The sequence below is a fragment of the Malaclemys terrapin genome, chromosome 4, assembly GCF_027887155.1.
Source record: "Malaclemys terrapin pileata isolate rMalTer1 chromosome 4, rMalTer1.hap1, whole genome shotgun sequence".
In the NCBI taxonomy this organism is placed as follows: Eukaryota; Metazoa; Chordata; order Testudines; family Emydidae; genus Malaclemys; species Malaclemys terrapin.
The window spans coordinates 137,941,278-137,955,811 of NC_071508.1; the positions used below are offsets into that span (position 1 = coordinate 137,941,278).

A 14,534-nucleotide genomic window follows, 5' to 3' on the forward strand; every position below is an offset into this window, starting at 1 on the left:
TGGGATTACAGTTATTTTCTGAAGTACAGTTACACACTGATTTATTGTAACTACAATCAAACTTGAAGTAAAAGCACTGTATTCAAAAATTAAAACTATGATTTCTTCATGAGAATCTTTATGATTTGAGTAATTGTCAAGTTTTTACAAAGCAAATAGTGAAAACATAATTTTACTAGACACAGAGAAAGAAGAAGGTTGTTACCTACAAAAAGAAGAACAGGAGTACTTGTGGCACCTTAGAGACTAACAAATTTATTAGAGCATAAGCTTTCGTGGACTACAGCCCACTTCTTCGGATGCATATAGAATGGAACATATAATGAGGAGATATATATACACACATACAGAGAGCATAAACAGGTGGGAGTTGTCTTACCAACTCTGAGAGGCCAATTAATTAAGAGAAAAAAAAACAGTTTTGACTCTATCTCCCCTTGTAAGTACTCTCACACTTCTTATCACACTGTCTGTACTCGGCTAGCTTGATTATCACTTCAAAAGTTTTTTTTCTCTTAATTAATTGGCCTCTCAGAGTTGGTAAGACAACTCCCACCTGTTTATGCTCTCTGTATGTGTGTATATATATCTCCTCATTATATGTTCCATTCTATATGCATCCGAAGAAGTGGGCTGTAGTCCACGAAAGCTTATGCTCTAATAAATTTACTCTGAAACTTGTCTAATAAATTTGTTAGTCTCTAAGGTGCCACAAGTACTCCTGTTCTTCTTTTTGCGGATACAGACTAACACGGCTGTTACTCTGAAAGTTGTTACCTACCTGGATCCCCAATGCTTACTCGAAGAAAAATTCTTATTGAGGTCAATGGGATCTGAACACAGCAAGTTCCTTACAGTTTAGTCAATCTGAAGATGGCTTAATGTGCACTGTAGCACTTCCCCTTTAGGGGATTCTAGGGACATCAGCAGTTAGGTAGTCCCAGGCAAAATGGATTGATTTGAACTCTGCTGCCAGTAAGCCAGAGATGGCAGGCAGAAGATGCCTGAGCAGGATGGATCCCCCAGTATTTAAAGGCTTTGGGGGCAAAATTTTAACTTGTTACCATGGCAGTTGGTACAAAGTATGAACCCCTCTTACACGAGAGAAGAATCATGGGGAAAACCCTGATCACCACGCTAAGGGATGTACATAGCTATGCTGGCATCGCCCTCTAGTGTAGACGCAGCCAACACCAACAGGAGTTCCTACCCTGTTGGTGTAGGAACACCATCTCTTTGATCAACATTAGCTTTGCCAACAGAAGCACTCTTTCATCAACATAGCTGCATCTACACTGAGGGGTTTTGTAGGCATAACTATGACAGTCAGGGATGTGGTTTCTTCACACCCTGATTGATGCATATATGCTGATATAACTGTTCAATGTTGACCAAGCCTGAGTTTTCCTTCCCTCAGATCAGTGGAGGCTGATTTGGCCCTAAGCAATTTGAGAAATCCCTTAACTCTTTTGTTATCATGTTGTACTGCACAGATGGAAATTAGTATCTTTTGCCCTGAGCAACATTAATTTGCTTGCTATCAGATATTTGTAGTATCTTATGGTCCAGTTCTGCTTCCACTGAAGTCAGTGGGAGTTTTGCAACATAATTTTAGGTTTCAGAGTAACAGCCGTGTTAGTCTGTATCCGCAAAAAGAAGAACAGTAGTCCACGAAAGCTTATGCTCTAACATAATTTTGTTTTTCTTTGGGAGCATATGTTAGTATTGTGGCTTTGGCTTGAGGCCTTTCACTTTTCTTCATAATATACCTTCTGTTCTGGTGTTGACAGATCTTTACAATTGTACAGTTTTGTATTGTTAGTTGGCACAGCAGCATGCCAGATAGGAGAGTTATGTTCTTTATGGGCAAGTAAACAAAAACAAAACCCCTGGTACTTCCCTGTTGAACTCTCAGTCTATATGGAGTTTATAGTTGTTGTAGATTAGGGGTGGATGCCACAAAAGGCAAATCATTTTAAGGTTTTAGCTTGCACAGAAAATGTGGAGGAAGTTTTTTAAAGGTAAAATTAAACATTATTTGGCACCTCTGACCCTCAATTAGAAAAGTGGTGCTCAGGAATATCTACAGTTCAGCTAAATGTCTCTTTAGCTGACCAGTTTTAGGGCTAAATTCTGTCTGCATAGGAGTCAATGGCAGTTATGTATGCATGCAACTGAGGGTAGAAGTTGTTCCATTAAAGAATGAGGCCTATGTTCTCCTTCCTTACACAATACAAAGGGGAGAAAAGCAGTAGGAATTAAGGCAAAAAAATGCCCTAAATCTGCAGAATGGATGGAGTGACTTTATCACAGTGTCAGTAGACTTGCCCCCCCCCCACACTCCCAAGCCTGCAGATACCTATTCAGTATGTGAATGATTCCTTAAAGATTATTATTATTATTATTATTTTTTAAGTGGAGCAGTGATAGATGAATGGTTAAAACTACAAACTAGTCACTCTTTGTGGCATGCTTTCTCCATCCTCATGCACATTTCTAAGTAGAAATCTGAATGGGAATTAATGTTACTAAAAGAAGTTATAACCCTCTATGTGACTCCTAACACACACTTGCTGTGTGAGCCTCCAATGGCAGCATGACTTCTGAAGGGGAGAGAGGGTTTTTTTTTCCCCTCTTTAATTTCAGATTGTTTATTTTGCATTTGAAAGGACTTGGTATGCAATCAATTTCACTGATTCCTCTGTATAGTCAGATTCATATAAACAGCAGGGGAAGCTCTCTATCATATCTTAACAGGAAAAAGAAAAGAATTTAAAACAGAAAACGTGATTTGTAAAACCACAAAAATTGAACAGTATTGAAACTACTTTAAAATAATTTTTAAACAGACAATATTTCAGGTTGACTATCTCTTTAAATACTATTGGTGAGGTTTATGCCTCTGCTTCAGGCCTTTTGTGCCAGGTAAAGTGGTTCTAAAAGCTCTGATTCTGACCAAGAGAGAATTGTTCTGGTGTGGGCACTGCAGAAGACAGCCGTATGCTGTCCACGTACCCCTTTTTCAAGACATTTAGCAAAGCAGGTATGAATAGCATGTTGGGGTAGAGATGGGGTGGAAGAGAAACATTAGGAGCTGAAACTGCAGCATGTAGTGCAGAGGAGACTATGGGCAGCACAATTTCGCATATGCAGGAAGATACAGACTGCTGTAACTTAGACTGTCTCTCAGGATTGTCTAAATTTCAGGAGTTGCTCTGGACCTGTGTTCCCTCTAAGCTGTGCAGTTGGGCGGCCGCCAAAGAGTGATTAAAGAGCTTCGCACTTGATTAGGAGAGCCATGCACATCTGGCTGTGTGTGTTCAGGTGCCACCCCTGCTTTGCAGCCATATTGTTCCTGGGATACTTCTGCTGGCTGTGCAGAGTGCAGGGAAGAAGGGAGGTGCTGATGTCAGGGTGTCCCCCTTCTCCTGCCCCCCACATCTTCACAGAGCAGGGGAGAGGGGACAGCCTGGCTCAGGACTCGGAGCAGGAGAGAGCTGCCTTCCAGGTGAATGAGTGAGTGCCTTAAAGAGACGGTGCACAGTCTCAGACTTCCCCAGCAGCCAGCTCTCTCTCTCCTCTCCCCTCCCCCCTGCCCATGTACCCCATCTCCGCAGGGGGAGGGGGAAAGACAGGGTTCAGAACAGCAGGAGAGCTTTCAGTGAGTGCCTTAAAGAGAGAGTGCGTGGCATCTCTCAGAAACTTCCCCAGCAGCCAGCACACATACTATTTCTGTGTCTCGCACACATGCTCTCTCACTCACTCTCTTTCACACTCACCTCCCAACACATACAAGTATTATTTTTGTTGTTACTTCTTGGTATTTCCTTCTGCAATGCACATATATTCTTTGTAATTTTATTCTTTCAAAGTGCTGTTATTTTAGTTTTTTGACTGGTCTATGCATTTCATCATTTTTATTTCTCTCATACGTTTACATTTACATTTAATTATTTGAGTAGTGAGTTCTAAAATGCCTAACCTGTCCTGGCTGGAGTATCCCTATGGTAACTTTTTAAAAATATATATTATATCTAGGTTTTTTGTTTCTACTGATGGTGCACATCTGGACATACCTCGGTGCACATGACAAAATTTATTCCACACATTGATTGGAAAAAATTAGAGGGAACATTGCTCTGGACCCTGGTGCAGCCTAAAATCAGGAGGCAACAAAGGTGGCTTAAAGCCACCTTATAACCCTTTTGCCCAGGTTGAACTGCTTTTTTGTCAGTCACACCTGCCAGTAAGACATTAAACAAACTGTAACCTGATGTTTTTTAAGCACTGTAGGTTGAAAAATTCAAGGTTGGAAAATATTTTAATTTTACAAGAAAATGTTCACAGTAGCTCAGTTAAAATAGTTACCCTTGGGAAAAGAACTCCTGAACTGCTTGTTCATGAACCAAGAACATAAAATCTTCTGTTATTTTTTGATGGATCTATTAAATTTACAGCAATTAAAAATATAATTCCTCTCCCCCCCCCCCCAAATATATGAGAGAAGACTGATAAAAAACTGTAACTGATAGAGAATATTTTGCATCCATGGCTAATTTCTGCAAGGGAAATGTACAGTATTTTACGGGAAGTGACTTGGTTGTATTTAATTAATAAAATAATAGTCTACTCCAGTACACTAGTGAAACCCCTTAGGCAAAATTCTCTGCTGCTGAAACTCCACTGAAACAAGTGGCATTGTGCCAGCAAAACATGCACTGATAATGAAAATCTGCTTTATAGAATACCTAGAATCAGAATGTTTGAGGTTTCATACAGCATGGAAATTAGGCACTTTGGGTAAAATTTCCAAAAGCATTTACGTCCAATTTTCAAAAGTGACTTAGACACTTAGGAGCCTACGTCCCATTGATTTTTCTAAGACTTAAGAGCTGAAGTGACGTAGGCACTTTTGAAAAAATTACTCTTTGGTCCTGATTCAGGTAAGTACTTAACACATTAAGTAGAAACACATGCTTAATTTTCATTGATGTAAAAGCTTAAGTTTTTTCCAGAATCAGTGGCCATATTTATTGCATTCTATAACGATGTTGAATACCTTTGCTTTGTATATATTTTGCTCTAACAGTAGTATTCAGCATTATTTCATCTACAAAATGTTTTTCAAGTTACCTAACAGAAGAAATTTAACATATTGCTTGAGATTTAAATTTTTTTTCTTTATATCCTGTTGCAGGACACAATGATTACATCTGTCCAGCTACCAATCAATGCACAATAGATAAAAATAGGCGTAAAAGCTGTCAGGCATGTAGACTACGGAAATGCTGTGAAGTAGGAATGATGAAATGTGGTGAGTTTTTATCCCCTTGTCTTTTCTATACAACTTCTAAGTTATGCTTAGGTCTAAAAAAAGGCATGGCAGGTAACTAAAGTAAGATTTAAATTTACACGTAGGAGGGAAATCACTGATTTTCAGGAGAAAGAGTCACTCCAGTTAGTATTCATTTTGAGAAGAAAAATAGTAGGAAGCATTAAGGCTCCAGTCCTGCAACGTGTAGCATGCAGGAAGACTGCTTTACTTTTGCAGACGCAACCTGAAGGCAGTTCACCTGGATGTTACACCTTGCAGGATTAGGTCCTAAGGCAATGTCTCTGTGACAGGTTGGATCACAGAACCCCCCTTGGGAGCTGCCACCTGATGTGCCAAGACTACTTCTGTCCCTGCTTTCCTGCCCTGTCAGCTTTGGACTTCAGTGCCCTGCCTGGTTTGAGCCAGACTCGCTAGCCTGCTGCAAACCCAGCCCCAGGTCTGAATCACGTCCCCTAACAGCTATAGGCTTACCTGAAAGCAGGTTACAGAAGTGTTCTTGTCTTTAACACTCAGATGCCCAACTCCCAATGGGGTCTAAACCCAAATAAATCCATTTTACCCTGTATAAAGCTTATACAGGGTAAACTCGTAAATTGTTTGCCCTCTATAACACTGATAGAGAGAGATGCACAGCTATTTGCCCACCCAGTTATTGACACATACACCTCTACCCCGATTATAACGCTGTCCTCGGGAACCAAAAAAAATCTTACTGCGTTAGAGGTGAAACCACGTTATATCGAACTTGCTTTGATCCACCGAAGTGCACAGCCCCGCCCCCCTCCCGCCCCCCCGAGCACTGCTTTACCGCGTTCTATCCGAATTCGTGTTACATTGGGGTAGAGGTATACTCTGAGTTAATTAATAAGTAAAAAGTGATTTTATTAAATACAGAAAGTAGGATTTAAGTGGTAGTAACAGAAAGAACAAAGTGAATTACCAAATAAAATAAAACATGCAAATCTATGTCTAATCAAACTGAATACAGATAATCTCACCCATAGAGATGCTTCAGTAAGTTTTTTTCCTTAGACTGGACACCTTCTAGGCCTGGGCACAATTCTTTCCCCTGGTACAGCTCTTGTTCCAGCTCAGGTGGTAGCTAGGGGATTCTTCATGATGGCTCTCCCTCTTCGTTCTGTTCCACCCCTTTATATATCTTTTGCATAAGGCGGGAATCCTTTGTCCCTCTGGGTTCCTACCCCTCCTCACTGGAAAAGCACCAGGTTAAAGATGGATTCCAGTTCAGGTGACATGATCACATATTACTGTAAGACCCCAAGCCTTCATTCCTCCCAGCCTGACTCACAGGAATGCTTGCCTGCAAATAGAGCCATCCACAGTCAATTGTCCTGGTTGTTGGGAGCCATCAAGATTCCAACCCACCATTAATTGCCCACTCTTTGCATAATTACAATAGGCCCTCAGAGTTATATTTCATATTTCTAGTTTTAGATAAGAGTGATACATTTATAGAAATAGGATGAACACTCTCAGTAGATTAAAAGCTTTGTAATGATACCTTACAAGAGACCTTTTGCATGAAGCACATTTCAGTTACATTAGCATATTTTCATAAAATCATATAGAGTGCAACGTCACAGTCTACACTTAAAAGCTTACAAAGACACAGTTGTGGTGATAGAACTGTGCCACTGTAAGAGTGCTCATGTAGCCGTGTTGTGCCGATGGGAGAGAGCTGTCTCCTCAACATCATAAAACCAGCTCAATGAGCAATAGTATCTATGTTGGCAGGAGAGCATCTCCTTCTGACACAGCACTGTACACACAAGCGGTTATGTCAGCAAAGTAATGCACATTGGAAAAAATCTGAGCTATACATACAAAATAATGGGATCTAAATTAGTTGTTACTAGTTAAGAAAGATATTGGAGTCATTGTGGATAGTTCTCTGAAAACATCTGCTCAGTGTGCAGCGACCATCAAAAAAGCTAACAATATTAGGAACCATTAGGAAGGGAGAGGTAATAAAACAGGTTCAGAGAAGGGCAACGTAAATGAGTAGGGGTATGGAACCACACGAGGAGAGATTAAAAGAGACACTGTTCATCTTAGAAAAGAGATGACTAAGAGGGGTATGATAGAGATCTATAAAATCACTATTCACTTTCTCTCATGCCATTCATGAACTGTTGCTGCCTATGTGAAGGGGTAAATAAGTTTAACACAAACATAAGGAAGTACTTCTTCGCACAGCACACAATCAATATGTGGAACTCATTGCCCAGGGGATATTGCGAAGTCCAAAAGTATAACTGGTCTCAAAAAAAGAATTAAGTAAGTTCATGTAGGATATGTTCATCAATGGCTGTTAGCCAAGATGATGCCCCATGCTCCAGGTGTCCCTAACCCTCCCAACTGCCAGAAGTAGGGACTGGATGACGGGAGATGGATCACTCAAAATTACCCTGTTCTGTTCATTTCCTCTGAAGCATCTGGCAATGGCCACTGTCGGAGACAGGATACTGGCCTAGATCAACCATTGCTGATTGTCTAAGCTGAGGGAAATATAAAAAGTAAATAATGATAATAGGGTAGTTGCTTTAATCTGGTTCTCCTGAAGTAAGCCCCCAATCCTGCAAATGTGTGCTAGCCCAGTACAGACAGTTTGATAATAAGTGTGAGAGTACAAGGGGAGATAGAGTCAATGTTTGTAATGGCTCAGCCATTCCCAGTCCTTATTCAAACCGGAGTTGATTGTGTCTAGTTTGCATATCAATTCTAGCTCAGCAGTCTCTCGTTGGAGTCTGTTTTTGAAGTTTTTCTGTTGTAATATAGCCACCCGCAGGTCTGTCACTATCTCCCCTTGTAAGTACTCTCACACTTCTTATCAAACTGTCTGTACTGGGCTAGCTTGATTATCACTTCAAAAGTTTTTTTTCTCTTAATTAATTGGCCTCTCAGAGTTGGTAAGACAACTCCCACCTGTTTATGCTCTCTGTATGTGTGTATATATATCTCCTCAATATATGTTCCATTCTATATGCATCTGAAGAAGTGGACTGTAGTCCACGAAAGCTTATGCTCTAATAAATTTGTTAGTCTCTAAGATGCCACAAGTACTCCTGTTCTTCTTTTTAAAATTCTGGTCTTTAGGAGCCTAACTCCCATTGACTTTCACTGAGTCTTAGGTGCCTAAATGCCTAATTTCATTTTGAAAATGCAATTTAGGGTCCTAAGTCACTTAGCCACTTCTGCAAATTTTACTCACTGAGTAGTCAGTGACTTTGATGGGACTATTCACAATCCATAAAGTTAAGCAAGTGTAAGTCTTTGCAGGAATGGGACCTAAATGAGCTGCAGTATCTGAGTTTCAAAAATTGCAGGAGAATGGTTTTTAAAAGTGACCAAAAAGTGTTCTAATTGTGCTGAAAAAAGAAATCTCTAAAACACTTCTTTAAGTTCTCTGGGCAGAGACTATTTTGTTTTGTGTTTGTACAGTGCCTAGCACAATGGGGTGTTGATACATGACTGGGCATGATAGTAATTACTACTACTGCTGATTTAAATCTTGGATTGACACTGCCCATTTATCTTCCTAAATTTATAGAACTGGAATTTTTACTGTTTTCTCCCAAATATACTCATGTCTAATAACATTCAATGTAGACTAAAACTGCTCCTTAAAAATGCTTAAATATGAGAATTTTAAAGACAAATAAATATCAGTGTTTTTTAAAATAGTTACATTGAAATCAGATAAGTTTCCTCAAATGAAATTCATGAGAACTCTGTCTAGTTCAGTTTTTTGGAAAAGTCATAGATTCTAGGACTGGAAAGGACCTCGAGAGGTCATCGAGTCCAGTCCCCTGCCCTCATGGCAGGACCAAATACTGTCTAGACCATCCCTGATAGACATTTATCTAACCTACTCTTAAATATCTCCAGAGATGGAGATTGCACAACCTCCCTAGGCAATTTATTCCAGTGTTTAACCACCGTAACAGTTAGGAACTTCGATGAAAACACAAATTACATACCTTGCAATCAAAACTGAATTGTCTCAAAGAATCTCATCAGGTCACTTACAAGACATCTGTGAGAAAAGGTGATGTTTATCAAATTTAGATTTTGGGTTGACGTGAGCAACAGAAGCCTACTTTAGTAATATGGATTGTAGGCTCAATCCCACAGTTCATTAGGTAAAGGTCTCATTGACTTGCATATGCCCATGCATTTAAAACAAACTGCAATAATTAAAGATGTATTTTTTCATAGAAAATAAAATACTATTTTCCATGGAGCAAAATGATAAATTTTCCACTTTTTTTTTCTTGTTAGAGATATGCTTTAATAGGACTGTTTACTCTAGGGACTAGGAAAGTTCGTTCCACTTTCTCCTAAATTGAGGTTTCTTCCCCCACTTCTACTGAATGGTTTGGTTTGGTCCACTTTTGGTGCTGAAACACAGGATGGGAGGGGATACTTGGGAAAGTGGACTTTTGGCAAGCTGGGGCCGGTATGGAGCTCTGCTTCCCAGCAGAGGGACAACATAGTCCATTAAGCACGAGCCACCACAGCATGGAAAGCTTCCATAAAGTAAAACGCCAACTGAGTTTGCAAAATCTGGCATGAATATAATTTCAGATTTTAAAGCCAACAAATCCTCATTGGGGATTTCATCGACAGAAGTTTTCAATAATTTAAAAATATGATTGGTTTGTACATAAACCCTTTGAAACAATGGAAGACATTAGGAAAACATTGCTGTGCAGTCTCCTGGTCTGATTTTTCTTCTCACCATTTAAGAAGGCAGTGATGTCTAAGAAGTCCAAGCAGCAGACCACAGGTGGTGAAGGTTATTTTTTTTAGACCTTTGTATCAAGGTGATACTGGAGATTAATATGGGAAATACCACCACTGCCAAAAGAAAAATGAGAACCTCAGACACTGCATCTGCAAGTTTCTCCTTAGGAATCCTTGTGGCTCACTCTTCAGATTAAGAAGGCTAGTACACTGGTAAATTTCACATCAGAGAAAACACATCGCCACATCAACAGCATCAGAAAAAAATGCCAAAATGACCAGCTGTGGAAAAGTAACTGTTTAACACCTCACCAGGCACAAGGGGAAAACAGAATTCATGCAAAAAATAAAAAATAAACCCAGTCCAGCAGGCTCAGGCAAAGTGTATCAGAAAAGTTGGATAATTTGTGGGTGATGTGTGCGCATCACCATGCTGATTACCCTTTCTACCTGAACCTGTCCTTCAAGTATGGGTATCTTTGCCCTCAACTTGTCTTACTTTTTCAGTGTGGACTGGGAGTTCCTTTTGCAGCGTTGGAGGAGCTGAGACGATTTGGAGTTCCACTGCCTCAGCTGAATATCTTTTGGAGCTTTCTGATATTGGCCTTGGTGAGCCTGACATGGATTGAGCCATTTATCCAGGGCAATCAAGAAGAGGGGAGGTACTCATCTTTTTGCTATCCTATCCACTCTGGGAGTGGCTAGGTTGGTATTTTTTGTTTGTTTGTTGCTTGCTGGGACTGGAGTAGACCCCTTCCTTAATGACTCTTCAGGTTTCCTACTGACTGGGTTTATTTTTTCTTTCACTGTTTCTTTTTTTGCATGAATTTTGTGTCTCTCCATGCACTGCCAATGAATGGTATTAAAGGAGTTCCGAAAATGCAGAGCCTGATTTTTCAAATGTGAGAGTCATTAATGGAATGTCCAAATCTTGTCTTTCAGTACTTTCATCAGTCAATAGGCTTGTCATGCTTTTTACAAGTTCATGTGCCAGTTTGAGTTGCTAAGTGCAGGATTTAGATGTCCTTTTTCCCCATGTTAGAAAATTGAATTCACTTTTTTAGGTGGAATTTTCAAATATTCCAAATTTACTTATGTTGTTAGAAATGAAAGAAAATGACTTTCACAGCACTGTGTGGAATTCAAATTCAGTAACTGCACTGGCTTTCATTGTAGCCATTGTAGAAATTATAGTAATTTAATCCATTGTTCTGCAGTGTCTGGCAGACAGCAACTTCTTTGTGATCAGTATAGCTGAATGAATTTGTGGGTACTCATTCAAAAATACATATAAAAATTAAGCTCAAATATCAAACAAAAGAGAATTTTGAATTGTATATTCATTTGTAAAATTCACAGTTCATGCTGATTTTGTTAGTTACATAAGCCATCATTTAGGGAGCAAAAGCAATGCTCTTGACTTATGTAACTATTCAACACAGCAGAAATTGGCAATATTTGCAACTTACAAATAAAAAGCAAACAAATGATCTGCAAAGCAAAAATCATTTATTAAAGGAATTTTTCATTTTAAATAATGAATTAGAAAATTTTGTAATTTGTTCATGGTCAATTAATGAACAAAAAAAAGTAAGTTGAGTAAATTATTTAATATGATGCATCTGTTCTGCTCTGGTGACTAGTTTTTATGCTATCCCAGGCAACGTGTGAAAATAGTGCTCTGATTGTGGAGTCCCATATAAACTACAGGGGATGTTGTTAATTACAGCTTTATTCTGCAAAGTGAAGGTATCTGGTAAAATGACTGACTTCTGCATTCTTTACCAAAACACCTTCTCTGGTATTACCTGTATTTTCTAGATTATATAAATGAAGAATGGCATTTAAGTGACTTTCCAAAGGTTACATAGGAGTGGGAGAGTAACAAACTTTGATCTCTGCATGTCAATGTGTTATTTGCTAGACTGCCAGCTTTTCATACAGATTGCTTCAAATTGCTGTACTTAGGCCAAATATAATGTTGGGCTAATATGTCTGCACATTTTTTGTCAAGTACTTAAAGAGCTATAGATGAAAAGATAGGATAAAATATTAAGAGTGCACTATGTTTCAAAAGAAATCATGGAAGCTTTAGTAATAATTTAAAACAGCATTTGATCAACTTAAAAGGTGCTGTATCATGATTTGTTAATTAAGTTAGCAGATCTAAATGTTATATTCTTAGTCATGTTTTGCTATAATTCTTTTTTCAAATCCAAACATAAATTTTAATACTGAATTAAACTGCATCCTATTAATTACTGAAGAACTGCATTCCAGATGTGCTGATATGTGAATCATCCTTTGTCTATTATGACAATTTCAGATTAATTAAACCAAATACAAATTATAATTCAGTATCCTGTGTTTCTTTTTTTGTTTTGTTATCACAAAGTATATTTGTGGAGCAAAAGAGGTCTTTTAAGGAAAAATGTCATTTGATATTTGTGCGCTGGACACAGTTTAGTTTTCATTGAAATTAAATATAAGCTTTACATAAGAACAGCCCTACTGGGTCAGACCAAAGGTCCATCTAGCCCAGTATCCTGTCTTCCAACAGTGGCCGGTGCCAGGTGCCCCAGAGGAAATGAACAGAACAGGTAATCATCAAATGATCCATCCCCTGTCACTCATTCCCAGCTTCTGGCAAACAGAGACTAGGGACACCATTCCTGCCCATCCTGGCTAATAGCCATTGATGGACCAAGTTTTGCTGTTATGTTTTAAATAGAGCACAAATGTTATTATATTTTTAAAGTACAAGAAATGATTAGATGAAATTTGAATTAGTTGAATATTTCATTCTAAAGTAATTTAAAAGATCTTGCCACTTTGTAGGAAAAACTAACAATTGTATAGTCTTAATACAGTCTGTGAATATCAATATTTGTGTGATAGTATAGGGGTAAGGTGTAGAATTCTCTCTCTGTGATGAAAACATGCCAAATAGCAACTTAACTGAAAAGAAATATTAGGCTTAAACCAAAACTACATTGTTACATACTTTACATGGAATAAAGACTTAGTAGTGTACCTGGATAAAAGTTCAGTGGTGGATTCTCTGTGGTGATTAATTGTAGAACAGACATAGCAGAGCCCCTAAAATAATACTTAGTAAAAAGGCAATTTGGAAGCTTACCTCAACTCTAAATTCAGGAAGCCAAATTCTGTTCTCACTCAATGTGACTACATTGGGTCAAAATTGACCTTGTTTTTTTAAAACAGCATGAACATGTTTTAATATAGGTTATACAATTCTATAGAGAGTAGGAGGATTTAGGAGATTAGATTCATCAGTGTGTTGTGCCCCAGAAATGAAGGGTCTATAAAATCACTATAATATCCTGACAAATGGGGAGATGCTATTGGGTGCATAACTGACCCTACTCCACTCCACAGGAACTTTGGCACAGGAGATATAGTTGGTGTGGTGTTACATACAGCTATTCTTGGCTGGTGTAAATGCCCACAGGAATTATTGCAGCTGGGGAACAAATTAGGGCAATCTTTCAGTCTGCTCTAAGTTGTTTTGGGGCACCTGACTGGCCCACAGAAGCCCCAGCATATGCAAGGTGTGTAACTTTAAGTGTGTGCGTAGTCCTGTTGACTTCTGCACATGGTTAAGTGTTTAACTTGATCAGAATCTTAACTCATGGGAATACAGAGCTATATATTTAGCTGTATCTTATTGTTCTAACTCTTCAATAAATACAGATTTTCCAAGACTTGCAAGTCACACCAAAGTAGTTAATCTTTTCCTTTTGCATTTATACTTAAATGGTGACCTAGAACTCAGGGTTTATATGGTTGTTAAAGCCTGTTGCCAACTCTTGACAGTGCTAAAGGTTAACTATTAAAGAAACCAACAACAACAACCCACAACTGCCCCTTTAAGGCACTATGCTAAAAATTATCCTTATAAGCCCAAGGTTACATGAAGAATTTAAATTTGCACTGGGTTCTGCAACAACCTCTTAGAATATAAAAGGAACTGAGAAAAATGTAACAGAAACAGCTGTAGTATTGTCCCGCAGTTTTAAACAAATGTATATAGCAGATCTATTTTATTTGTTCGTATTTGTCCAGTGACTGCTCAGTTATATTTGTGTTGATTCTATGGTCAAGCAGTATTTTTACTGTGATTATGTTTCTGGTACTTTGGGAGATTTATTTATTTGACTCTTCGATGCTTAATGTTATATGTATTTGAAGTGAAGGTCCAGTCAAGGTCCCTGTCTTACTGTAAATTAAACAATGGTCTGTTGATAATGTTAGTTTGCATGTAATGTACTGTTGAAAGAGGGATCACTAATAGCTATGGGTGGACAGAGTGAAGTGGTGCAAGTGCTTTCTGTTCCAACTTGTAATTTAAAGGAATCTTATTACTCCCTGACAAGGAAAAAAGAGTGGAACACGTTAGTATGAAATTTAT

At 38.6% G+C, this 14,534-nt stretch overlaps 1 protein-coding gene across 1 annotated transcript in view; it reads left to right on the forward strand.

Moving 5' to 3' along the window:
- The window catches only part of ESR2 (estrogen receptor 2), a 70,753-nt gene that overhangs the window by 9,559 nt on the left and 46,660 nt on the right, over positions 1-14,534 (forward strand). Inside the window, exon 4 of the mRNA XM_054026987.1 lies at positions 5,198-5,314. Within this exon, the coding sequence (XP_053882962.1) occupies positions 5,198-5,314 (117 nt within the window). The remainder of the gene's footprint in view (positions 1-5,197; positions 5,315-14,534) is intronic.